General features: G+C 36.2%; 1 protein-coding gene across 1 annotated transcript in view; it reads left to right on the top strand.

The window, feature by feature from the left end:
* TRDN (triadin) overlaps positions 1-27,481 on the top strand; it is a 106,972-nt gene that overhangs the window by 77,733 nt on the left and 1,758 nt on the right. Inside the window, exons 12-13 of the mRNA XM_032103878.1 lie at positions 181-240; positions 17,760-17,837. Of these exons, the coding sequence (XP_031959769.1) occupies positions 181-240; positions 17,760-17,837 (138 nt within the window). The remainder of the gene's footprint in view (positions 1-180; positions 241-17,759; positions 17,838-27,481) is intronic.

Genomic DNA, 27,481 nt, shown 5'->3' with positions numbered 1-27,481 from the left:
CTGAACATGTGAATCACTTGAAGGTCAGGGAAAAAACACAAATATATAGTAAGTAACTCTACTTATGAAAAGGCTACTGGGATGTCTTTGCACTGCCAAACTTTATCTTCACTGTTAAATACAAATGACATTCTAAGTTTACTTTCTTCATTGCTCTTCTTTTCCTTTTTGCTCTGTTAGATCAATATGCATTCTGTCGCTATGTGATTGACATGTTTGCGCAAGGGGATTTTTATCCAGGTACTTTCCTATATCATTGAACTCTGTTCTAATATTCTTCTGTTTCCCTGAGAGTTTTTGCTCCTTTATGTATTAAAAGTGTGGGGTTTATTATTGAAAGGTCTCACAAGAGCAACAAAGAGTGTGCAAATAGTTTTAATAAAGCATAAGAGCTAATGGCTGTTTTAATAAAGCTTCTAATTTTCTGTCTACAATGCATGAATTAAAATCAAGGTTATGTTAAAAGAAGAGTCAATGGAAGGCTGTAGAAATTGCTAAAAGTTTCTGTGCTTCTTTTGGCTGAGATGCAAGAGGAAGGAGCTTATTGTCAATAGCTTATTATTTGTTTTATTGGTTTTTTTTCCCCACAAATATCAAGGCTTAACTCCAAAATGCTTCAAAAATAGAACTTCCATTGCTGTTGGTATATAAAATACTTTAGCTGATCCATCACTTCTGTGCTTTATCCTCTATCTTCCCACATCTCCATGCTAATCTGTTCTAACACAGACACTTAATTCCTCATGAAAAAAAGGAAGATAGAGCTACTGATGATGACCGAGCATCATCTCATAATATTAAGTCAGTCTACCCTGACCTTATTTAATAAATATTCTTCCTGCTGAAGTCTAGACATACCGTAGAGAGGACATAATCCTAGGAATGAGAAGCAATAATATTAATGACAAGCGTCAAGGAGAGAATATTTAAAGACACACTAAGCCTTACAAGCTTTGTTTATTCAGTTATTTGCTCAACAAGCTCTCCACTGGTACACCTCTGAATTGGTTGTGTTTTTTATTATCTCTGCCTTGTGGCTTACATCCTCTCTTGACATGACCAGGTTCAGACAGAGCTGGGAAGTCCTAAGGATCTATCTGAGAAAGAAAGGGGAGATGGAGGACACAGATTTTTGTGGAGGAAAAATGATCAAACTTGGGATTCTTAAGGGAGAGGGTTTGTGTGGCTTGTTCTCAAAGAGTGACATGGAGAGGTAGCGGGTTCCATTAAAAGGGAACAAAATACTGCATCACCTCTAGGGCTTTTAAAGACAGCCAGTTAGAAACCGAGGGACTGGTTTAGGCTCAAAGGGGGAAATGATTAGCCAAACCTTCCAGAGACCTTCAGTCATGTTTTGATTTTGAAAATAACACCCTGTACCAATGTGAATGACCTAGTTTCTGGATTTACACAGCTATACCATCAACAAATCACATGAGAAATACTTTCATGGAGATCTTCAAGATCTTTTTTACAGTTCTCCCAACATTTACAAGCAGCAGTGAGAAAGGCTCCCTGGCCTGTTTGACACTCTCCTGAGGCAGAGCAGACATGCTGTAGGAAGAGAAGATCTGGTTTTTATCGGTTTTCACCTTTCCGGCTACAAGGAAACTGGGAAAACCATGAAGGGGAGCAGTGAGATAGAGAGGGAAGCCTGTAGCAACTTGAATTTCAGAAGATAAAAGACATGACTTTTCCCTTCCAGTGTTTGTCTTGTGTCATATTAGTATGCTATGTGGTACTTACTTGTGGTAAGAAATCAGAGGTTAAAGAGCTGAAGGACATTAAATGTACATTGGGTGATCAGATGGCCTTACAGGTGAATGAAAAACTAGGGTGACAGGTTCAGGCCCCAAAAAGAGGATATAAATCATAAAGCATCTTAAATAATCTAAACTGTCAGTGAAATGGGGAAGGACTGCCCCTTAACTTCTCCCAAAGTCCACCTGGGGCTCCACCTGTAAAGCAACTGCTTTTTGACCTGGCAAGTCACTTGTTGACACCTGAAGTTAAATGCTGCAGAGGGTTGTTGTGCTGAAGCCAGACATATTTTTGTGGGAGAGAAAAAGAACCCCAAGCTTTAGTCAACCCACTGTCTTTTTAGTCAACCCATTGCCTTTCACTGTCTGTGAAAGGCAATGCTGAAGCATCCAGACTGTGTTTCTGAGAAGCAAGGTAGAGGTCAGGTATGATCAGCCTTGATTTATGGAAATCATTGAGGAGAGTGCAACCAAACAGTGCTCAGTTAGTTTGTTACTGTCTTTTTCAGGCACAGTGCTCATTTTACACTGTCCTTTTGTGAACAGAAGCATTACTGTTATTCATTTTACTGAATAGATAAAAGTGGGGAAAACACCCCTTAATAACCCTAGTATCCAATTAGCTTTAAAATCTGGTATATTTTATCCTTTTATCTGTCTATATATTTTATGGTAAAGAACTTTGTCCAAACAATGGGTTCTGAGTGCAAATCAGCTGAGGAATTTAATTACAGTCACCTTGACACTGCAATTCTTTCAAAAAAGGAATAATTTCTGTCAATCTCAATATTCCATTTGTGAAGGAGAAAAGAAACATTTTTTGTCATAGAAAATTCCTTCACATAGACATATTGGAATTTTCTATGACTAATGGTATCAAACATGAATTTCTGATTCCTTAAAATATATGGATTTATAATGTTAATAATAGTAATATCATTCAGCATTTTTTCTTTCAAAGTATTTTTGCAATATTTCTATTATAAAAAATAAAATCATGTACATTACTCCTAAGATTAGATTGTTTTATTTTTTTGTAAATTTTAAGCAAGAATTTACAGAAAAGTAGCTCACTTAATATAGCATTTTATAGTGCTCAAAAATTAATATTAAAAGTAAAGCTCAGTTCCTTAGCTTTCATTAAAAAATATAATTTTTAAAATATATCAATTAATGCACTTTTTCAGTCACACCCATCCATTAGAGGTCAGTTAACGCTATTGTGTTGATTTTAACAAATGAAGTTGAAATGTTTTTCACTTGCTCAAAGTTTAATCATGACACTGCATTCTTAGCTATAAAAAATGAATGAAATGTACACAGGGAATTCAGGGAAGTCATGTAAGGAAGAATTTTTGCTAAGCTGTTTCATGCAGCATTAGCTTTTTTTTTTGTTTCGCTGGTTAGTATTTGTCCTTGATACTGACAAATTTCATGCATGTTCTCCTGTAAGTCACAATAATTGTATCAATATCAAATAACTTTTAAGACTTCTATTTTACTTTTTATGAAAGATAAGTATTTGAGGTTCTCAGCCCTTTACAATAGATAATAGTGGAATTTTAGTCACAAACTCATATTTTCTAATCCAGTAGTCCTTCCCATGAATATCATGACTGCAACAGTGACCATTTGGGTTCTACTGAGATATTTATATGTAGAGCACTTGAGGCCCACTGCATACAGTATAAAAAATTGCTTTATGATTTTATCTCTTGAGAAATGGACCTTAAAAATATTTTTTACCTTCTGTGTCGCATGCTTGTGATAAGTGACAATTTATCAGAGGAGCTGCTGAACCCCCTTTCATAGATTTTCTGGTCTTATTTGTCCCTGGACTACAGTTGCTCAGCCAAGGCAGTACTGTCTCAGTATTAACAAATCACTCTGTCCAAATTGCCTTGTACTCCTTTTGTCTGCCTGTAAATGAAGAATTAATATGCATTTCTTTCAGGATTAATTTTCCAAGTTTTCCTTATAAAGATTAAAACTTAAGGAGGAAAGCTTGTTTATTACGAACATTAGTTCTGACTGCTACCCTTATTTTTCTATTGGCATTTCTGAAGTCCAAGATAGCATTTTTGATGCAGAAGACCACCGACTTATGTAGTTTCATGGATATAATTTATTCAATGCATTTGATAATTTGTTTGCTATTCCTGTATTTTGTTCTGAGTAGTATTTCTAATGTTCTTATTCATAGTTTTATTTTTTATAGGTAGGAGAAAGGGTTCTATTTTAGTAGAAAGTTTAAATTTGTTTTCATAACTACTTTTTTTATGTTAGAGAGTTTGAAATCCTCACCCATGTGGATGGATTTCAGGGGCACTAATTGGTCACTCTTTTAGCATGGAGCACATGATTCTCTAAGTTAACTGGATCTACTCTATTTTATTCCCCCTGTGTCATAAGCCTGTTTCCCCACTGTTCCCCTACTTTCCCTGCTATGCTTGCCAGCCACTACTCTGGCAGATCAAGGAGCTGTTCTGATGAAATGCCTTTATTGTTTCGCAGCTACTGAAATTGGATTCTTGCCTGTCTGTCTTTCTTTATGGCACCTCAGCATGGGGTTGTGCATGCTGAATTAAGAGTGATAAGCATGTCTTGGGTATTTAGTCATAAAATGCACCTTTCTTTTTCTCACCGGCATGTTGTCTACTCATGATCTGATTTTATTTTCTTTTTAATCACTGAGAAGTTTATTTTGCAGGCATAGATTTACTCTGTTCTGATTTTGGTTAAACCACTTGCATTTCACAGTACACCCGACTTACTACTGGATGGTCTTTACAGTTGCCTAATTGGCAACAAAGACAGTGGGAGCACAGATGTGGTATTATTCACAATTTAGACTTTCTAAAACCTTAGCACTGAAGCACACAATTGCCCTATGGAGCTTATACCACTTCCAATACAGCTAGATTGCAAAGGAATGTGGCCATATCAGTTCCTTTTATCAATGTACCCTTATATGTTTATTGTGTATTTCCATGTCAGGGTCCCAAATCCAATGTGATGTAGACAATTTTGCTTATCTTATACTGTTGAAAAAATATTTGCCTTGGAGAAGTTCACCAGGATTTCTGGTATGTGTACATCTCAAGAGAGTATCTTACAGGGTAAAACAGTCATCCCACCTTCTCATTAAAAAGTCATTGAAGCCTCACCTTTTGCACATATGCTCATGAAAAAAAAGCCAAAAAAACCCCCAAAAGAACACCACACTGTGACAAACATGAAGAGTCAAGAAATTAAGGCAAATTGTGATGAGTGTCCATGGGGAATCTTACAGACTGCCTGGTCCTGGAAATTGTAGACTGAAAATCCTTCATGTCTACAATTTTCTTCCAAGGCTTATCTCTTCTCCATTGTCAAGAAATATTCTGTGAAAGAGAAGGGATTACTGTTATTACACAATACGGCAAGAGAATATCAAGTCTGTCAGTATGATACGTGCCATTTAATATCAAACAAATAAGGAGATACTGGTATAAAGGTACATCAATATTGAAAGATCAGGGACTATATTGCTGCAAAAGACCCCCTAGAGCAATAGAATCTAATTTTGAAAGTAAAAATGCCTGTGTTTGCCATGGGTGAGCTGTAGTACTGGAACTAAATACTTGCCCTCGGCTGTTCAGATAGCAAAACACTTTAGGCTCTTGAACTATTTTTAAGTGTCACTCCTACTTGATTAAAGACTAGGATGTGTTGTGGATATCTCAATGGCAGGGAGCAACTCTTCAGCTTGTTACATTACATTTACATGGAGACAATTTTGGTGTAGTTTCACTGGGGATATGTTTGATGAAGTGCAATTAGAAAAAGGAAAAAAAGCAGTCATAATAAATAAGAAAGTAGCTTATTATTAGCTTGCTCTTTGGAGAAATTCAGCATGAAAAACTGTCAACTGAGTTATAGGCTTTCACATTTGAGAGAAAATGCTAAAGAATATAATCTTTTTCCTATGGAGAGATGCTTTCTGGTGCTAGCTACTCAGTAGCCCTGTCCCCAGTGGTAGAAAACAAGCAAGCCAGATATTTTTTTAAGTGAAATACTAAAGAAAAATAATGGGAGGCATTGAGATTTTTCCAGTTTTACTTTTTAAACTTTTTACTTTTTTACCGCCTGCTGAGGGAAATATTGTAGCCCAAGACTGGAAAAGATTTATCTGGATTCTTCTTCAGAGTTGACAGTTAATTGTCCATCAAAAAGCTGTTCACATGAGGAAACACTTGCCAACCCATTTGTTTCTGTGGATGACATAAATGGAGATGATTGAACAACAGAAATATTTCTCTAGTATTTCTCTAGTAATACCCTGGAACAGTTTTGAATACTTTTCAGAGTCTGAAAGGAAAGAATTGATGAAGAGTAATTTTAAATACATGTATGAGGAACTGAAAATTAAGTTTTAGTTATTGAAATTTTCTAACTAATTTATTACTGTGCAATTCTTACAATAAACATTATCTACATTTGGAGTTAAATATTGCTTCTTCAAACTTCTATTCAGCTATGAGAAACTATGAGAAGATATCTGATCTAATTTTAACAAGATTCTTGTCTATGACCCCCCTCTCTCACCCCAAAAACTGTGTCTATTTTGTCAAATGCTGAAATGACATTGATCTCTCAATGGGGATGTTATCAGTATACAATCCTGACACCATCCCACAGAGGCAAAACAACTATCCATTATTCCCAGTTTATATCATCCCACTGTGAGTCAGAGCCAGATGCTGGCACATGAAGCTGCCTCTGTCAACACTCTTATGGCACTTTATTGTAACTTTGCCAAAAAAAATTCAAATTACTCCCTCTCTTGGAAACAGCTACAAAGGGAATGTGTGTTATTCTGCTTCTGCAGAAGGGAATGTATGTCTTTCTTTGACAGTTCACTGCAAGGCACTCTGAGGGTCAAAATTATGTGATACAAGAGAAAGTCACAACTTTTGCTGATGTAAATTAGTCTAAATCTTTGGTTTTAATGGAAACAAACCAATTTAAACTGTGAAGACAGAGAGATTAGTGAAATTACTCTCATACTTGCATTATGTTTTATTACTATTATTTAGTATTATAAGCATTTCACATAGTTCAGTAAACAAGTTTCAAAAAGAAGGGCGATTTCAATGGAGGATCATCAAAAGACTCAAATACTTTAGTTTTGAAAAGTAAGCTATTTAGAAAATAAAGGCAAAAGTTAGATGCCAAAAATCCTCCTAAACAGCTAATAATAAACAAATTGTTTCCTGTTTAAAAGGTAAAAACAAGTTTAACAAGTGACTTCGTAAAATAGTTATTACATTTAATGACTCATAATTGATTTCCAGAATCATTACAATAGATAGAATTATTACAATAGATATTGATGTTACATCAGGTAGGTTTAAAAATGGAAGCATTCTACAGGCAGCTTGAAGCAGCCTCAAAGTCACAGGCACAGGTTCTTGTGGGGGAATGTAACTACCCTGATAGCTGGAGAAGTAAAACAACAAGGCACAAACAGGTAGTGGAGGATCCCACAAGGAATGTTGTGCTGGTTGACCTCATAGTGACAAACAGGGAAGGCCTTGTTAGAGATGTGAAGGTTGGGGGCCATCTTGTCTGCAGTGACCGTGAGATTGTGGAGTGCAGCATCGGGCAAGGAGAAACAGGGCAGTGAGTAAGATTGCAAACATGGACTTCAGGACAGCTAACTTAGCCTCTTTAGGGATCTTCTTGGAAGAATCCCATAGGAACAGGTCCTGTGGGAAGAGGTGTCTAAGAGAGCTGGTTGATATTCAAGGATCACTTCCTCTAGGCTCAGGAATGATGCACCCCAATGAACAAGAAATCAGAGAGGGCAAGAGACTTGCATGGATGAACACGGAACTCTTGTCATTACTCAAGTGTAAGCAGGAAATACACAGGAGGTGGAAGCAGGCCACTTGGAATGAATATAGGGAGGCTGTCAGAGTAAGTTGGAGTCAAGGCTCCATCACAGAGTTGCTCAAGCTAAACAAGATGGCCAGCATCTTAAATGCCAACCATTTTAGTATAGCAGGAGTCTTACGTGGGTTGCAAGTAAACATTTGTCTTTCACGAGACATGATAACCCACAACCTTCTCCTTCAGTCAGTTTTGTAGTCCCACGTTATATAACTCTAAAATTTTAAGTGAGCTAATGAATCTGTTACCTTTAGAATATAATTCTGAAAATTCTCAGGGAAGTTAATCACCATATATTGAATCTCTCTCAACTTTAATGAAAAGGAAAATAGCTGACATCTATACGATGTGCCTTTAAACACCTCCTGATGCTGAATACACTGAAACAACATGAAGAAGGAAAAAACATGTTCTGAAGGGCTTCCAGTTTTCTCCTGAATTTTTCATTAAAAAGAAAAACCCTATATCTCTATTGTGGAACTAGGAGAAGTTACCCTTCTCATCCCAATATAGAATTCTATGCTGTCCCTGCTGGAAAATGATGAGGTTCTCTTTTAACAACAGTAATGGTACCAGTTCACCATATCACATAGATAAAAAGAGTATGGAAAGGATCTACAGGTACTTTGACAAGATACATTCCATCATGAAACATTTCAGCTTAGCAATATTTCCTCACCTCTTCTGCTCTGAGAACATGAAATGCAGCAGACAGAAGAGTGTTCAGCTTTGGCCTAAGCAACACACGCTCTCTTGTTTTATGCCCACCTACTTAGCATCCTATTTACAGCCACTGGGACTGTAAGCTGTGGCAGATCCACTCCTTTCACCTTTCTCTCTTCAGGTGCATCTTTCTTTTGATGTCAGCTTGCTTTCTGCATGTATCTGCTCTGACAAAAAGATATGTACCTTATGACATATATCTATAACGAGTCAAGATCACTTTATTTTTTCTCCATCAGGGACCTCTATTCCTCCCTCTGACAATTCACCTGCCTTCCTATTGTTTCACTTTGTCCTTCAATACATCCAGAATTATCTGACAAAGTAAATAACATAGATTTCAAAAGGTGTTCAATGCCCACACACATAATACCTAAACAGTGGGGGTTTTTTTTTGGTTTTTGGATTTGGTTTTGGGTTTTTTTGGGTTTTTTGGAGCTTTTCAGGGGTTTGTTGTTGTTGTTGTTGTTGTTTTGTTTTGTTGGTTTTTTTTTAGTTAGGCTTTAAAACAAAATCCTTTCTCTATGTGAGATTTACTAATATAATTGTTGGGGGTTTGAGGTGCACTCTGTTACAAGACAGTATTTACAGGGTAAAAAATCATGCATGGCTTTTTTAGTCCTGGAATATTTTGATGGGATGAAGCATCATCTTCATGGGGAACCACAAAACAAAATGTTTGCAATTCATTGCACCTCACTTAGATACCCAAAATTTAATTGCCCAACTTTAACCTTTAGCTGTCTTTATAGCCAATGCTATGAAATGGAGGCCTCCAGAGGACAATTTCATCCTAAGAGAGATGCCTAAAATAGGAAAGATGAATCACCCTTTGAAGGTACCAATTTCTCTCCATTGACTATAAATGGATCCCTCGGGTGACTTATCTAGACATAACTGTCTGAAAGTTAACTTTTAAATGTCTGGTAGTGAGAGAGCCTACAGACATTCAAGAAGTATACTGCAAATGTGCAAGCAAGAATTTTGTTCAAATGAAGACTTGAAATGACAAGTTTTCTATGAGACCTCAAATGATATTATCAGGAGCAGCTGTTGATTCAATCAAGGAAACTGTGGTGCCACCTGGAAAAAAATGAATGCCAATTGCTATAGTATTTTGGGAGTGAGTGAAAGGGGAAAAGAAGAAATGGAGAGGGAAATAATTTTCTTGAATAAATGTGGAAGATATTCCCGATCCAAATGATTCAAACAAAAGAAACCCAAACAATTTTAGCATCACAACAAAAGCTCAGCCTTTAGAGCGTCCACTTTCATAGAATTTAGGATTTGGAATTTTTAGTTGCTGTATGCTCACAACTTTCAATTTTTATTTATTTTAAATTTCTGTTAGATCCATTTATAGATTCGATGGAAAGACATGGTAAGTTAAGTCATTTCCCCAAAAATCATGGAGGATGCTTTGAGCACAAGGGTTAGAACTCATGACAGTGAATCCCAGGACCCTTTGTCCTAAAAATAACCTCTTTAAAGGATAGAGGATCTTCCCTGGCAAAACTAAAGGGAAAGAAGAATCAGAAGTTCCCAAAGCATTATTGTTTTAAAATAACCATTGTCTCCAGTATTACAGGTTTTTTGTTCCAGTGTTTCTCATAATTGCAGCCATGGCACTTAGCTCACAGTGATTTCAGTGGGAGTGAGTAAATAGGAGTTAGGAGCCAACACCTCTGCACTTTTGGGCCTTACTCTGATATTTGATCTAATAAAACCTCTCAGTTCTTTTCCCTCTAGCTTCAGACTGCATTATTGAAATTCTAACTTCTGAAGTATGGCTATGGATTCACTGTCTTAGGTGATTGTCAGGTTGTCCTGGGGTGATGTTATGAAGCCGCTTTATTCCTTAACCATCCCCTCAATGCCCAAGGACGCTGTTTCTTTAGGATGGACCCAGGGGCAGGGCCGGGGCCACGGGCCCGAGGGGGCGGCTGAACAGCTCAGCCCAAGGGGGCTATGGGGGGCTCGGCAGGGCTCGGGAGGGAGTGTGCTGGGAGTGCTGTGCTGCTCTTTGGGTTTCCTTTGTGTTCCAGCTAGCTGGGAAAAGGTTCTGTTGGCTTTTTCTTGCTCTTCTTTTCCCTTTCCTTGCCCTTGCCTCACTGCCTCCCTTCCCTCCTCGCTGGTCCAGAGAGCCCATGGGGTGGTCCCGGCTGGTCCGAGCCTGAGTGTCTGTTCCCTGTCTGGGAATTTGTTGTATTTTGAGGGTTTTTTTTATCCTGTTCTACCCTGTTTTGTTTGTGTTAATAAATAGTTTGGTTTCTTTTTCCCACTCTCACTTGTGACCCATTTGTCTCATTGATGGAGGAAAAGGGGAGGCCCTTTTCCCTTCGGAGGAGACACTCATTCCGGAGTGTTTCCTCCTGAGATTTTGTCTCCAAAACCGAGACATGAGTATAGACAAGACAGGTAACATAATCATTAATTTCTTGTTTTTCTCATTCTAGCAAAAAGACAGAGATATGAAAAACTTTGAGGCTTGAGAACAGACTTGGATTTAGTTTGAATTCCAGTGATTTCTATACTAAACATATTCATTATCCACAAATATCTGTAATTGTGAGGCATTATAGTATCTGTAATTTGTTTTTATCCATTTAGGCTGTTTTTAAATTGCAAAAACTGGCATATGCCCTCTTTCTTGAAGACAATATAAAGTATTAGCATCCCTGCAGCAATCACTTTCAGCTTTTCTGACCTGAGCACTGAATGTTTCTTAGATGTAGTTGGACTAAGGATGGTTGAAACAGTGATATGTACAGAAGAACCAAACAAAGAACATAAATTACGGAGCAGTGCTCACATGGCATAGTCAGTATCTATTAATTTTCATCATAAAAGCTTATAAGTCCCCTCCATTCTGTTTAATTGTTGGCTGAAAGTATTTAGTTGCAGTGTTTTCTCTTCTGTTTTAATTGGATACTTCATACTGTGAAATAAAAGCATCTATACCAACTCCTGATATTCATGTTAATTATGCTAGGGGTCACTGTATATGATTCCAGTTTATTAAAAGTTATTTGGAGAGAGAGAGAGAAAGACTGAATATATCTTTCCATTTTATAATCTGCCTTTACAGTCCTTTTGTACTCCACTATGCAGCAATAACTATAATAACCCCTCATTACCACACAATAACCCATAATTTTCACTGTCCTTGTACTCAATTCTTTGAGATCTAGCTTTCGATATTTCTAAACATAACATGTAGGTTTATTTTTACCTGCTAACTGCCCATGACAAATAATGGGAGGAAGTGGAGGCAGCAAATTCAATTTTCAATTTTTTCAATTCAATTTTATTTTAATGTCAGGAAAGGCTGTGTGACTTCTTACTTAATGTATAATGAAAAAACTGTTAATACTTAACTCTTAACTCCTTAATGACTTCAGTCTCCTGAACATAAAAATATATCTGTTTTCACAGATGTAGATTGAACTAAAGAAGGATTTTGTGGTAAAAATATTTGTAAAGGAGTTCTCAACAGATATATTTTTGTAAATAGATTAAACTGCAAGCTCTGTCATGCCATGCAGCTAAAATACTTTGCATGCATTTCTGGACCCATAGCATCCACTTTAAGTTAAAAAAACCAACCAACCAAACAAAAAAAACACGTATAGTTCTACCCACGCCTCTTTTGCCTGCGTCATTTGTACACTTGTTATGCACACTTACATTGTATGAGATACAAACCACAGGAAAAGAAAAAATATATCAAACAAATTCCCAGCTGTGATTTTAATTGGATTTGGCGTCTGAGTGAAAAAACAGCAACTGATTTTCATACAACCTCCAGGAGTCTGTACCAATGGTTCTCACACCTGTTTAATTACCAAATCAAGAATTTTCTGTTCAGAAACATCACTAAACCGTGGCAGCAATTAGAATGATCTTCAAGGTCCCTTCCAACCCTAACCTTTCTATGATTCATTCTAAACAAATATCAATACATATTTATATGCTCATGCCTTCACATATATATAGCATGTATTATATTATTACGACGTAAAAACATATGCAGGAATCTATCATCAAATACAAAGGGTGAACTCAAACCTCTATGTATTAAAAATAGAAGGCTATCAAGTTGCTGCTACTTTTTGTTTGGTGCCTTGAGATGAGAAATTTAATCCTTCCCCTTACTCCCTTTCAAAAGAGCATTTAGAATACCAATCTGCATCCTTCCTTCCTACACCCTCACTTTTAACCTACTGGTCCTTGTTTTCAGCTTAGTCAATGTACAGCCTCCCAAGGGTGTTAAGTTATTTGTACAGGCCTGGTTTCATTGCCTGTGCGTTGAGGGAACATCTCACAATAATGTGTTTTACTCATAAATTAGACTCTATATAGAGTTCCAGAATTATTTGTGATATTGTTAATGGATTTTAAATACATGCATATAGTGGAACATAGATAGATTTGGCATTATCCATGTAATCTCTCCTTTTCTTCTTATGCATCGTGAAAGAAACTGGCTGACAGTCAGTGTGACATAATGCTAAAATTTAAAAGATTGCATTGCTACTGGTAATCACTGCATATATTGTAGCATAGGTTTTTCTTAAGTAATATCATCAACCTTATGCAAAATCAGAGTTTTACTCTATGTTGGGCAATTAACCATTTAATAAAGAGCCACATCCTGAGAGCAATTTAAAAACTTAAATATATGTTGGCTACTAAAATATACTTTCATAAAAACCTCATTTTACTATCCATTAATTCCATCTTCCCCTGTCAAAAATTCAGTTCCAAATAGGTCATTAAAACCCTGTTTAGACTATTTTTTCCCATCTGACATAATTTTGTTCTCACTGTTAAGACTTGTGGCCACATCTAGATTACTAAATCAAACTCAACTCATCTGCTCTCTCTCTGAAGGTGATTTTTTTTTCTCATAGAGACATCCACATCCAGTACACTTCTTCGAGCTCAAAATGGGCTGACTGTATCTCAGCTATCTATTGGGGGTGGTCACTGGCCCCTGCCAATTCCTGAACGGAGCTAATGAATTTTTTGCAACACTGCTGCTTGACACAAGTCAGAGTTGTCAGAGGCTATCCAAAAATATGTTGCAGAATATGTATGTCTGAATTCCAGAGCCCAGTAATGTTCCTAGGAACAATTTATTTGCCAGTGTGCATGAAATCCTTGTTGTCACAGTGTGTTCCTCAGGAAAGAATACCTATATGGGGCATCAGTATTTTATTTAAGTAATGCATCCCAGAAAAAGAGCATTTGCATTGTACAGTACAGTTACACAATCTCACCTCTTGATCCTCAGCTGTTCTTTCTTAACGAAAAACAGTTTGCTCAAGGTTTTTCATGCACACGTAGCAAGCAAAGAAACCCTTCCCCAGAACGGTCACAGCCTAATGTCTGGAGAGTAATGACTGAAAGCTGGGAAGAGACTCACCTTTAACTTGTAGAAACTTACCATCAAAACTGGAAGCCTGGGCAAAATGGCTGGACTCCATTATGTTTTCAGTCCTCTAAAAGCATATTTGGCAGTCTTGCCTCATTCTGCTGATCCATGTCTTGTTCCAACATTCATTAAACATTTGATTGGAATTTACTTTTCATAACAAATTACTCTGAAAGGACACTTACTTTATTTGAGTTATTTTTACTATCACTAGAGAATGATGTCACATCTGAGCAGAATGAGATTTATCTGAAGACATTTTGCTGCACTGAGAGACTTTAACAAAGTGTTGGTGCTGTTGTACCATAGGATTCCTGCTGTTCAAGTAACTGGTATATGGATATGAGGAAATGAACAGTCACAGGAATGGTATTTCCACATGTTGCACTCTGTGATGGCATTATTTCTCTCCATACCCAATTGGAATATTCACCAGTCTGAAATGCCTGAATAATAATAATAATAGTAATAATAATTTTACAAGTATTTTATCTTTTTGTCTACAAAGATATATTTAGACACTTTATTAAGGCCACTGCAGACAAATTGAATTCAGAAGATCAGGGAATAAAGAAAACTCGCATAATTTGATATTCTCATAAGAAATCAATTTATGCACAATATGCAAACATGAACATTTTTGACACATATAGAAAGACATTCCCTAGATTGAGGAAAGTAAGGTAATTAAAGTTTGTCTTGTATTCCTTATCATGCAATAAAAGAATCTAAAATATCAATAAACCATGTCAGAATTAATTTCTTCAAGACATCTCAAGCAATTTAATAAACACTGATGACAGAAGTTTCCCAGAGCTTGAGGACTGTACCTGATTTTCAATGAAGAATTCATGGTACCTAGTTAGGGTCCTAAACCTTCTACTCATCCTTGCAGCCTATTTCTTTCCTCTCAGGCAGTGGAGGAAGGTACTCATGTCTTAATGTGACACTTTTTCTCCTGGTGAGAGCATTCCCATGATCTTAAATCCAAAATATTTCACTCTTTCAGTTTTCGTCAGATGTAATTTGTTGTCAGCTGTTTACAATATATATGAAGGAGATACCTATAGCACAACTGCATGGACAGGTTACACATGAAAATGTTGTGGATCAACTCTAGGGACAGATTGGCATAGAAATGCATGCACATTCTTGTGCTTGCAATTACATCTTTTGGAGAAATCCAAACTAATTTTTTTTTTAAAAAAAAGCACCTTAAATGAATCTTAGTGGTTTATCTCATAATAGAAAAATGAAGGCTACATTTGAAATGAGAAGCAAATAACATGCAGTGTTTTTTATAGAGCACTTTCAAAGCTGTGAGATAAGTGTATGTCCAGTAATAATAGTGGTAATCAGGATAATAACTTCTCGTGATTCATGGTCTAATCTGATTGTCCACTGGGAGCATTAAAAACATCCTGCCTTCCTCTCATTTACATCATGTATATGTGTCCAACTGGCCACTGCTAGAGTCAAGATAGTAGATATCATTAATCCTAAAGGTCTGATCTGTTGAAGCCAATTCCTCATTTCTATTTATCAGTTGTCTGTACTACAGAAAACCACTTGTGCTTTATAATTTAAAGAGGAGAGAAAAAGGAAAAGAAATTTAACTTAGGTTATCCCCTTTAACATATTTCATCAAAAGAATGGATAAAATATTTATTCATCTACTGTCCTTTGCATTCCCATCAAAGTGAATAGAGAGACGTTTAATAAGACATGGAAACATTAAAGAAGCCTTTTATCAGAGTGCATGGGAACCTGCTCAGAACAAGCATTTTGGCCTAAGGGAAAGTTTTTGATCTGTGAAGCTTAAGCTTTTCTGGCTTAAAACACTCTCATATCGGATCATGTGGTCAATTTGCATGAAATAAATGATTTGCTTAAAACTTGTAAAGCTATAAAATAGAACTTGACAAGTCATTAGCAATAAGTGGTATCATACTGGCATTATGAGCACACTGGTGCAATCATTAGAAAACTGCTGCCACAGCAAAGAACAGGAAGATAATGGGGGCAGCCTACAATTTGACCTAGAGGAGTTAGATCATTGCCCCATACTGTAGATGCCACACTGTAGCCCAAATTATTGACTATCCTTCTTCATTATTCATCTACTCAACATTCTGAGCCACTGCCCTTTATCCTCTTTCACACAAAACAATTAATCCAAGTTATAAAAATTATCACTTTTTTTTTTCCTTTTGGAAAGAAAAAAAAAGAAATGGAAAAATAAATAACTAATCTTTAGTCTAGGACTTTGATCAAATGTAGAAGAATACCTGTTCTTCATCAATTGTTATGTTGATTTTTGCTTCATTCTGAACTAGAAATTCAATCTATGAAGTTTCCATATGCTGACAGAGGTTATGAATTTAACTTTTCTATTCTGGCTGGCAGCAAAGGTAATCAGCAGCTCATTAGTTCAGTTTTCAACTTCAAGATTATTTTTTTTTTAGACATAAAGTGTTTGGAAAATCATGGCTAAACATCTTGATTCCTGAAGTTTGCCTAACATTCATTTTAAGGCTATAGTTATTCTGTGATGAGATTGGTAAATATGCACTTGGGTTTATTGCCAAGACAGGAAATATGTGGAAAATGTAAAATTATTACTATTTGTTGCAAAGCACTTTCAATACATTGGTTTTATCAACGTGTTAATATTTTATCAGTGGCTCAGGCACACGTCAAGTTTGAGCAGCTGTGTGTGTGATATTTTATACAAATTATTGGATGAACTGAACCACATGCTTCCAAATTACGTGCCTGCAATTGTACATATGCTGATGAGATGCAATAACATTAAGACCACGATACTCAAATCCCACTGCTATCTTCAAGATGATGTTTTTCTCATGCATTCCCCATGAGTATACACACCTTTGCAAAATGAGAGGGGTAAGTAAGATGCTGCAGTTTCCAAGGTCCAACAAAATCTTAATTTCTCTTCTGAGCCTATCACCAAGCATGAGGCATGCCTTTGAGTTTCTGATGTGAAGCTGGAGCTGAGATTTAACAGTCTGTTTGCATGTGGACTCTGGTGCAGTGAATGTATGCTGGTGCATAGGACTGAATCAATAGTGTACATAACTACTTAATTTTATTTCTCAGGTCACAAAAAATTGCACTTTCCAAATGACAATGACAGGATAATTACTGAGACTAAATGTCAGTGAAATAACTTAAAAGGAAATAAGGAGACTGTAAATATGTCATAAACTAGAAAATAAGCATAAGTAACATAAGAGTACATTAAATATATTTGTGAATCTTTGGAGAAATGAAATGAAAAATGTTTTTTACAAAGTATGGTATCTGCACATAGGCTAAAACAGTACAGAAAGTCCCAGTTGAACACACTGAGACAGCAGAGGTGTTTCAGTCAGCAGCTGGAATCAGAACCTCATCAGTGTTTACAATGCATGACCTGGTTGGTATCGGCTAATTAAGAATAATCCTTAAGGATGAGAAACATCATAATTTTTACTGGTGTTTCCAGGAGTTCATAATAAGTGGACTTGAGGGAGCAACTAAAGATCATTTGTTTGACAGAAGAAAATAAGACTTTGTTGTAGAAGAGGCATCATGAATATGTAACCTTATTATCAGAGTATTATTCTTCTCTTTTGAGTCTAAGGAAGAAAAAGAGAACTGTAGCATTTCAGCATATATTTGAGTTACTTGGACTTCATTGATTTCACATGTGACTCTTAAAAATAAATTACTCTATTTGTTGAGAAATATATTTCCTTCTTGTGGTATCTGAAAGATATTTTCTTTTATGCACAGTGTAATATTTTTAACATGAGAAATTTTGAAGGGAGCTCAGGCTCCCAGTGAAACTGCTCAGCCTGTTGGTGAATCCATTTTCTATGCTTCTTAACCTGTATACTTAGGTGCAGGACATAAGGAATTGGTACCACCTCGTCTTCTTCTGGAACACAGTCCAAGAAAGAAACCAGCAGCTATTGAAGGCAAGTTTGAGTTTTATCGCCTTTATTGGCTTCTACTCATTAACTTGACTCTCTGTTCTAATGGATTTTTTGGGGGTTTTTTTGGTAAATATAATATATATTAAAAAAGTGATCACATTACTAGGCCTGGGACAGGAATGACACACTGACATACACATGACAGGACCTAAACGTTCCTTATAGTAGTCTCACAGATGGCTTGGGGGATTTCCTGAGTGAAACAGATTACAGGATTGAGGCCTAATCTGTAAAATGCTTTGAATGGCATTCAGCCATAACTTGCTATCTAACTATAAACATGATCAACATTATCCTCTTAATATACTTTGGATTAGTCTTTCACCTATTGTTATTCAGTAATGTTTCTGTGCATTATTTGCAATAATTTCTGGCTCTGCATTTATCAACCCTGTTGCTATTGTTAAAACCGCTGAAAGAGAAATACAAAGTCAGATCTTACCTTCAGAAGATTAAAACATAATCCCTGAAATTGAATTATATTGTTTATATTCTAATCATTACAGTAAAGTGGTTGAAGTAAGCATTTTAATTTTAAAATTAACTATGTCCAATGACTTAGAACTACTACTGCAATATACATTCTTGGTCTTTGCATCATACAATTTAATAGTACAAAACACCTGAGTCTTTTTGTAAAATTATGTAGTAGTGCTCAAATGATACTTGAGACCTTCAGTTGCACCATGGCACTTGTTAATCTCTCTCATAGAGCTCTTAGTTTTATGTTATCCAGAAAGCAATTGCAGTCTAAGAGAAAAACAGATTGGGTGGCAGCAGAATAAGTAACAAGATTTCCTGCATTTGAAAACATAAAATGAGACCCAGGTTTTGGCCGGACCCATGACTGAAACAAAGTGTTACATTAATTAAATATTTCTGTAATGTGATTATTGTGAATCAGAACATGTGGATAAAAATAGTTATGTGACTTATTATCTCTTTCCCCAAAATCTTGTTACCTCAAATGAATTTTTCTTTTTAAATGCATTGTTTAAAGGAGTATAAAATTGTGGTTATTGTGACTCAGTATAGTACATAAATAGATTTGCAGTCCTGCTTATTTTAGGGAAATGTTTGAACCCTGCTTATCAGCAGGAAGAAGTCCCTTCAGTGTTAAACTCTGTTATCCGTCAATTAACCATAATGGAAAAAAGACATAATAGAACAAGGCTGCCACATTTGCTGAGTGATAAACTTAATCTTTAAATATAACTGTTATACAAGATGAACTAGCATCAAATTAACATTAGTTCTTGATTTTCAAAATCATGAGGAGCGTACAATTACTGCAATTGCACATAGAAATGACTATTTATGACCAGTTACACATTTGTGTGTTTCATTAGCTCATTTATGCATGCAATTCAGGTAATTGGGAATGTAAATTAGACACCCATTTGGCAAACAAATTGGGGGGAAATTATCTGCTCAGAACCATATAACTAAATTCCCTTTAAGGCTCAAGGCCAGTCACTAGGATACAATACCTTTCACACAAGAGATTTGGAGGAAATTAAGAAGGCAGAATTACTTGTAAAACATTACTGTGAAAAGCTGTTTTGTTGTGCTATTCTGTGTTTTCCATATATGAGAAAATATGCCACAGTGCCTTGAGGAACCGTAAACCCTGAAGCTTTATTTCAGACATAGGGGAAAGAAAAAAAGTAATTTATGAGAATATTTGGCACAATGTCAGAAGGGAAAAAGAGGAGTAGGCAGACAAATTTAAGTCTTTGAAATAGCTGAAGAGACATCTGCATGTGACTTCTTAGTGTTTAGGTACCTTTATGACTGGTACATCACTAAATATCACTGATCAGGAGAAGGAACAGATTGAAACAAAAGATTCTTCTAATAAATATATTTGAAGATAGTATCATAAGTTGTCAGCATAGAGAACAAATAGAAGCATTTTTAAATTGAAAAATATACTTTATATAACATCAAAGACTGGCTCCACCTTTGACAGAAGAAACCAGCTTTTTTTTAAAATGGTAAAAGTGTAGGAAGTAACAGAACATTTATCACGCAGAAAATGTATGAAACCAATTTACTTACACCCTAGGCTTTGCAACTCAGTGATATTCAGACATTATATACATAATCATGCAGCTGGTGAGGGCTGAAAGGATCTTACTCTTTTTCTAGATTGACATGTTTTCAGTATCATTCTATTTTGCCACTGCTGCCTTAGGTAATCTTGGACCATTCTTGTTTTCTGATAAGGTGGAAAGAGTGGTGTGTATGTGCCACATATCTCTAAAATTTTTAGATTATTTGATACCTTCAAATAGAATGCTTTTCCTGGATGTTATCCAGTGCCCTGTAGAAATTATGCTCTGCTGAATTCCTGAGGCCTTAGAAAACAAGCATATTGTTCTTATGTATTAAATCTCAAACTTTCTTTCATTGTCATTGCCATTTTTCCTTTGTTCAGCTCCAGTGTAAATCTTTTGGAAAAGGGGTGATTATTTAAGACAGCCCCAATTTGTACACTATATTCTAATAGCACTCAATAAATTGCATTGAAGTGTGTGTATGAGTTGAAATTTTCATCTATCTCCTTGTCAAAAACCAAAATGCTTTGTACTCATCTGGTCAGAAAGAAAAAGAACAGATGATTCCTCTCCTATTTCATGGTTGGTTGGCTCTTTTCAAAGATCTTACCTTCAAACTTCAATGAAGAGTTTGAATTTTCAGATCACCAACAGAAGAGAATAATAAAACAAAATATAGGATCCTGTAACAGTGAACAAGAAGAAAAGGACAGTGAACAAGCATAAAGGAATTTTTGAAGACAAAGACATTGATATAAAACATCTACTTGTATTTCAAACTTGGAAACCTTGTTTGGTAAACTACTAAGTAAAAGAACTAATTTTAAATTCTTTATCTTATCTTTTTCTGGAGCTTTCACAAGTACTTGGAAGCAGTGCTCTCAGATTGGCTGACACTGAAGCTGCCATGTCAGGATACTGTTGTCGCCAGTAATTTGAACAGATCAGTTCTCCATGGCTATCTGAACTTTGACTTTAATATCCTTCTTCTTTCTTGGTTGTAGTCTTCACACCTCTTTTAACCCTGAATTTCTTGTATTTTGTTATTCACTGACATCCCAAAACTTCTCTGCAGTGTACACTGATTCTCTGTGATTCTCTCTCTTAGGTCTTGATTTTTTTGCTCAGCTCACACAGCTTTAACCTTCCTCCATTTCCACATTCACAGGAAAAGGTCTTTCCTTTCTAATAGTCCTCCCATGTTGCCTGACATGTCAGGGTAACTCAGGAAGATGCTGCAGTTAAACAAGTGTCAAAACTAAGATCAGAGGCTTAGCTAGTTATCAGTTAAGCTTCATGTTAATTGTTCCAGAATAGCATGTCTTTGCCTTCTTACAAGAACACAGCACCTTTGTGAGAAGCCTGTATCAAAATCCTTCTCCTGGTGGAAGGAATCTTAATGCATGTCATATAAGATCTCAAAGAGACATAGGCTTTTTACCACTTTGAAGAGTACTGTTATCACAAAAACATTTGAACAGCTTTGCATCTGAATATGATTTTCCAAGTTATATTGTCCTAGAAATCTGTTCCTGTATCTTTGAGTGGGAGAGCATTTACCATGGAAGAGTCATCACCATAACAATTCTGATCTGTTGATGAATTGTGACAAGCTCTGACATATCCCCCTTCCTTGACTGAAGTATACTGGCTGGTCCTTGCCATCTTGATGGTATCTTTGACATTAAATGAGGCAAAAAAAAAAGAGGAAAAAAAAAATCTCTGCAGCATCTTCAGAGGATCTATGAGGAAAAAAAGTATTTTATCTAGGTCACTGAATCCTCTAATTACAAATTTTGCAGAATACAATAAAGTGAGTTGCTGTGAAATGTGTTTAACTTCCCCCAAAACTCCTGCGGAGGCTAAATTGGCAACTGCATCTATGTTGCTATATAGAATGTACACTATCTGACTGTCTCAAGAAGAATTTCTAGTCTATACCTCTCTTCATGAATATAACATTAGGGGATATAACCAAGAATATCTAAATTGCTAAAGTAAATACAAATTTTGACAAAGCTCCCTTGATGTACAGCAGTGTATAAATCTTGTACAAATCAATCTGCTTCTGTACAGTCTGTCAATGTCTGCCTTCCCTTCTGTACACAGATTGTTCTATAAAAAACCTCAGTTTTTCTTCTATACTGTAGAATCAATTACCCTTAAAAAAATCCTTCCAGTGAGAGACTATGATTCAAGATACAACAGAAACCCTTTAAAAAAGGCACAATATTGAAAATTTACTCCCAATTTAGAAACTCCTTAATAATACTGACATGAATTGTGGATGAAAATCCATTTTTCTGATAAATTTTAATCCAAGGGAGAATAAAAGCAGAAAAAAAGAAAAATATTCCTATTAGAAATATCATAATACAGTGGGTTGGGTTTAATCTAGGTTAATAGACCTAGTTAAAAGCTAGTTAATAGTTGGCTTTAAAGCATTGCTGTATACAACATAACAAGGTTTTTTGAGAAATACGGGCCTTATATCTCCATGAGTCTGTACTGAAGACAGTAAAACCTTTGAAATAATATGAACAGGGTTTCAAAGTGAGCTATTTAATGATTTAAATTAGACATTTAAGCAGTAAATTCTAATGATTTAGCAACGATGAAAAAACCCTAAATCTTCACTGTTTCAGAAAGACCTTGACATTTTCCTTAATGACATGAGGCTCTTCTGTGCTACTTTTATTCTATCATAAAATACAAAAATGTTAAACAGACATTAACAAAAAGCTTACTAGAGTGTAAGAAAAAAATATGCGTAAAGATACGTATATTTTGATTAGACATATTATTATATTTTCTCATAATTTATAATAATAATACAATTTAGAATATGAGAGTATGCATTTGAATAAATATTCACCAAAGTCTACCCAATAAAACGCAAACAAATAGCTCTGAAGATTATTTTAACTTTTCATAGTGCTTTTTAAAAATTACAGAAAAGCAATAACGTTTTGCCTATGTTGCAAGTGCAAAATACTGTTGCTGCAAATGGAAAATACTTACTTGGATTAAGATTCTCTGGGCTTTCAAAGGCAGAGCTTCCATGTTTCTTTGGAAAGAAAGAGGAAACTTTTACAAAGGATATCCTGCATAACCTCATCATCCCATTATTTAAGTTCAGACATTCTTGCTCAAAAGCATGCCCCATAAAAAGCACCAGCCAAACCCTTCCCAGCACTGGTAACACAATTGGTGATGAAGTTGATTCCTGTTGTCTAGTAGGAATGCCAGTAACAAGGAGGGAGAAGGCTAGTCAAGCTGCCTTACCTGTGTTGATTTGGCTCTCACTAGTAAAGGTTGTACCATAAGAACTCAGTGCTCCCCTGGGAATTTAAGTATTCATCATAATCATATTTGCGTCATATTTGCCATTGGCCATTGTCCAGTGGCGTTTCTGTTGCTGGTCTTGTTATGGAAGCTGGTCTGTCTTTTTCTCCTTGGTGTGTGTACTCTGGCTTCATTGCACTTGTATTTTTATTCCTTTGCTCTGCACTGTGCTGTTTAGTGAGAGCAACATATGGCCCATGCTATTAACAAGGAGTTCTGGTGCTTGATGCAATAGAGCCATGAAAAAGGAGCCTACAATCACTACAGGAAGAAATAAGAAACACTTATGTAGGTCACATGAAAGCATTCGGAATTTCAAGCATGATATTTCTATTGCACAGATTCTGCAGACCTCAAAAATATCTCCATAAGCAATCTTCACAGCTTCCAAATAGTGTTTCAGATTGGGATTTGAAAACAGTAAACCAATTTCAAAAAGTAAAGTCGAGCTGGAGAGATTGCCTAGGACTTCAGGGTGTGCTATATCTCCAATGATCTAGGTGCCCCAATAGTCTTTCACTTGCCCAATATGAAAACAAATTGTATTTCATTATTCTGCAAGGAAAAAGGTGGTGTCACTTAAACAGAGCTTTGCAAAAAAATGCACTTCATTTTGGCCTAAGCACTCACCTGTAAGTTGCAGAGAGCATGTGTGTGCATGTGTGCGTGCATGTATATGTGTTTGTGTGTGAAAAGAAGCAATTCTAAGAACATTTGGAACTTTAAATTAATACTATTTAGGTTTCTTTGATCTTTCTTGGCCTTTCAGTATCTTGGCTGAATCAAGATAGAATTATTTCTCATAGAGAAAATAACCAGACCAACAAGGACTATCTTACCGCAGAAACAGATTTCTTTCAAAGAGACAACTACGGTCAATCTTCACTTGAAATTTAGATTTAATCTTAAAAGTATGAGTTTCCATGGCATCCTAAACTAAGCAGAAATATCTCCTTGCATTGTTTTTTCATTTCTTCAAAAGCTTTGTAACCCTAAGGGGACCATATTTTGTGAATGGGTGTTAACTTGTTTAGAATCAAAAGTGCAACTGACCAGTCTTTGTCAGGCTTCACTCTAAGCAACGGGCAAAGAAAAAAAATATCATCAAAAACTGAAATGCAAAATATTATTTTAATATTTTAAAGAATACCCAACTCCCACTGAAATCAACAGCAAAATTTTTACTCAGATCAGCAGGGAAAGGCTTTCAGTCACCAAGTAAAACAAAGATGAAATGTAATCCCTTCAAAATTAATAAGTAAATAAAATTTTAAAAATACAGTTTGGGGTTTTTTTTTAATGGCCTTTTAAAATTATGCCAGTGACAGCATAAGTTGTACAGAGCTGCTTGGAGAAAAATGAAGATCTATCTGGAATGAAGTATGTGTTCAGTTTGAATTATGGTTTCTCAGGAAAAGCTAGATTAATGTTTGTTTTGTTTTGTTTTGTGTGTCAGTGGGTATACACATATCTCTGCCTCTCCTTAGTTCTGCCAGGACAAGAATCTCTAGGCAAGAAAAGCTGTTGCAGTATTTCACTAAGTCAGGCAACATCTGAAGTTTCTCACAGGAGCTTTCTTCCTGAGATTTCCTGACAATAGGGTTTCAGATAAATGCAGATAAGCCTTGTATAAGTATTTGAACTTTAGAAAGCTTATGTGAACCAAAACATCTCCAAAATTCTGGCATTCAGTCCCACTAGTTAGTGTTTGTTACATGCATGCCGCTCCACCAGAAAGAGTCTGTGGCTCTCTTTTGCTTCCCTGCTTACCTCAGTTTCTCAGAGGGGATGGGTTGAGCTGACAATTCCTTCCAGAATCAGACTTTCCATAATCACATGAACCATCTGGAGCAATATGGTAAAGAAACTCTTAGAGCACCTTCTTCTTCCAGTTCCTGTGCAGCATTCCTGTGACAGTATGCCCGGTAACTCATGTGCATCCCTAAATTTAGATTCCACTCAGCACTGGCAGAGTAGCACACTGGTCTTACCAGGCCTGATTTCAAGTGCTGCATTGTTAGCATGTTTCTGTTATCTCCCCTCCCACCATTGTCCAAGAATTAGCTGCCCTCCAATGAGAATAACATGAAGACATTGTCAAAATGGGTAAAGGAAATTCAGATTGAAACACCCCTTTCTTGGTCTTTGTTGAATCTTACTTGGATTTCCACCATTCTCAGTCCTTCACCCCTTATTAAAAAACAATTCCATCTCAGAGGTTTCTTTGCTTCAAGGGCTGTTCTCTTCAATCCAGCCACCTCCCAAGAAAATTATTCTATGCTGCTGCTTTTTATTTTTCACTCAGGAATAGTTTTTTACCTGAATGTCCCATTCAGTAGTACATCACTGCTTTAATTCACAATTCTCATGCTCACTAGACTCCTTCTCATACTACATAAAGCTCAACTTCTGTATAGAGTCTACAGATAAAAAACTTGACTAAATGAAAAGTCCATTGTTTGCCCTGCTGACTGATTCTGTTATGTACTGTTCCAGCTGCATATATCCATATTTCATTCTTGTAAATGTATTTAGGGATTTAAAAGGTGGGGTTTTCTGTACTCGTATGTCTTACACTGTTCATGAAATGTGGCTCAGGACTAGTGTTACTGGTGAAAAAATACTGTTAATTACATTATCAAGAAAGAGTAGCAATAACAATAGCTTGTTCAATAGTTAATTGTGCTTGATTTTCATATTGTGGTCAACACTGAATCATCAAAAGCACTTTGTGTTTCCTTGTGTAACCCACAATTTGTGCATATTATGATGCCTCTTTATGCAGTTGATCCACGGCCTTTTGTAGTTCTGTAACTGTTCCTAACTAAAAAAATAAGTGCTTTCAATTAACAGATGGGGTTCATATTTTACAGTGCAAAAAAACCTGCCTAAGCTCCTATTTAATTATTTGCTCTGCCTCTTAGTTTAGCTGTGTGTATATCTGCAGAAAGCCCACTACATTTACTGCTTCAGAAATTACAAGTTTTGCTGGGGTTAAACATACATTTAATATGCAACATTCTAAATGTGAGCTGCTCAAATTGAGAGGAAATAAATTTATTCAAGAAATGGGATTACTTCCTTAAGTCAGAAATTGCTCTTTCCATAATACCCCTTTACCAAGCCCATCGTTCTCATTTACACAAATTTCTCGCAGCTGTAGCTGTGAGGGGCAACAATTGGGCCAGATGCAGCTGAGATGTGAATGGAAGCTCAGTGACTGTTTTTCTCGGACTTGACCAAGAGGGTTTATCTTGCACTAGGCAGGGTAATTGGGAAATAGGGGCCACAGTCCTTTAATACGTCTATGTAATCATCCCCCAGAAATTTCATAACAAATGTAGACATCTCAGAGCTTCCTGGAAACTCTGAATAATGCAACTTGAGAGCTTGATGAAAGAAAATTATGTCAGTGGGATTAATTGGTGGAATGACTTGGCAATGAAGAGTCTGCAGCCAGGGATGCCATCATCTTTGCTTGGGTTATTGGCAGTAAAAGTTCCTGCTACTTCCTGTACATCTTTCATACAAAACTTCACTTCTCAAAGCTCCATGCCTCGGCTTGTGGCTTTCAAGACACATATGGCTCCAAACCTTGCTATGCAACTTAAGGCAGATTTCATGTGTTTTTTCTGAGCCCCAGAGGCATGCAAAATGCTACAAGTTCAAAGGCAGAAATGCTCTTGGATTAAAGAGAATCTTGTTGTAAGGACCTTGGGCTTAGAAATTATTCTTCTACATCACCTAGAACCAGAAATGTAAGAAAGCAAAAAAATCAATTTAACTCACCAGAACTGAGGCACTCAGCAAAAAAATGGATATTACAGAAGTACCAGCAGCACTTCAGCTTCTAGTTACTACAAGTAAAGGCTCATGGAAGGAAGACAGAAGGAAGCTGTTTTCTGTCAGTAACTGACCACTTGGTATGTTTAACAGTCTTGGTTAATTCAGGCAGAGTAAGCAAATAATTAAACCACATATTAGAAATTAGTGGAAATCTACATTACATGTGGAAATAATCCACTGGAAAGTCATAAGTGGCACTGGAAAGTAGAACTGTGGAACACCTGTGTGAAATCTGAAGCTGAAGAGACTTCCATTTTGAGGAGACATCCACAGTCCTTAGAAAAGTGTCTGGAGCAGTGTATCAGAGAGAGAGAGAGGATAACAAGAATTTTAAAGTATACAAGAATATTAAACTCCAAACAAGTTAGTGGAGGA

This window comes from Corvus moneduloides, chromosome 3 (assembly GCF_009650955.1).
Source record: "Corvus moneduloides isolate bCorMon1 chromosome 3, bCorMon1.pri, whole genome shotgun sequence".
NCBI lineage: Eukaryota > Metazoa > Chordata > Aves > Passeriformes > Corvidae > Corvus > Corvus moneduloides.
Note: the sequence above shows the minus strand (reverse complement) of the source record. Positions and strands in the feature narration are given on the sequence as shown.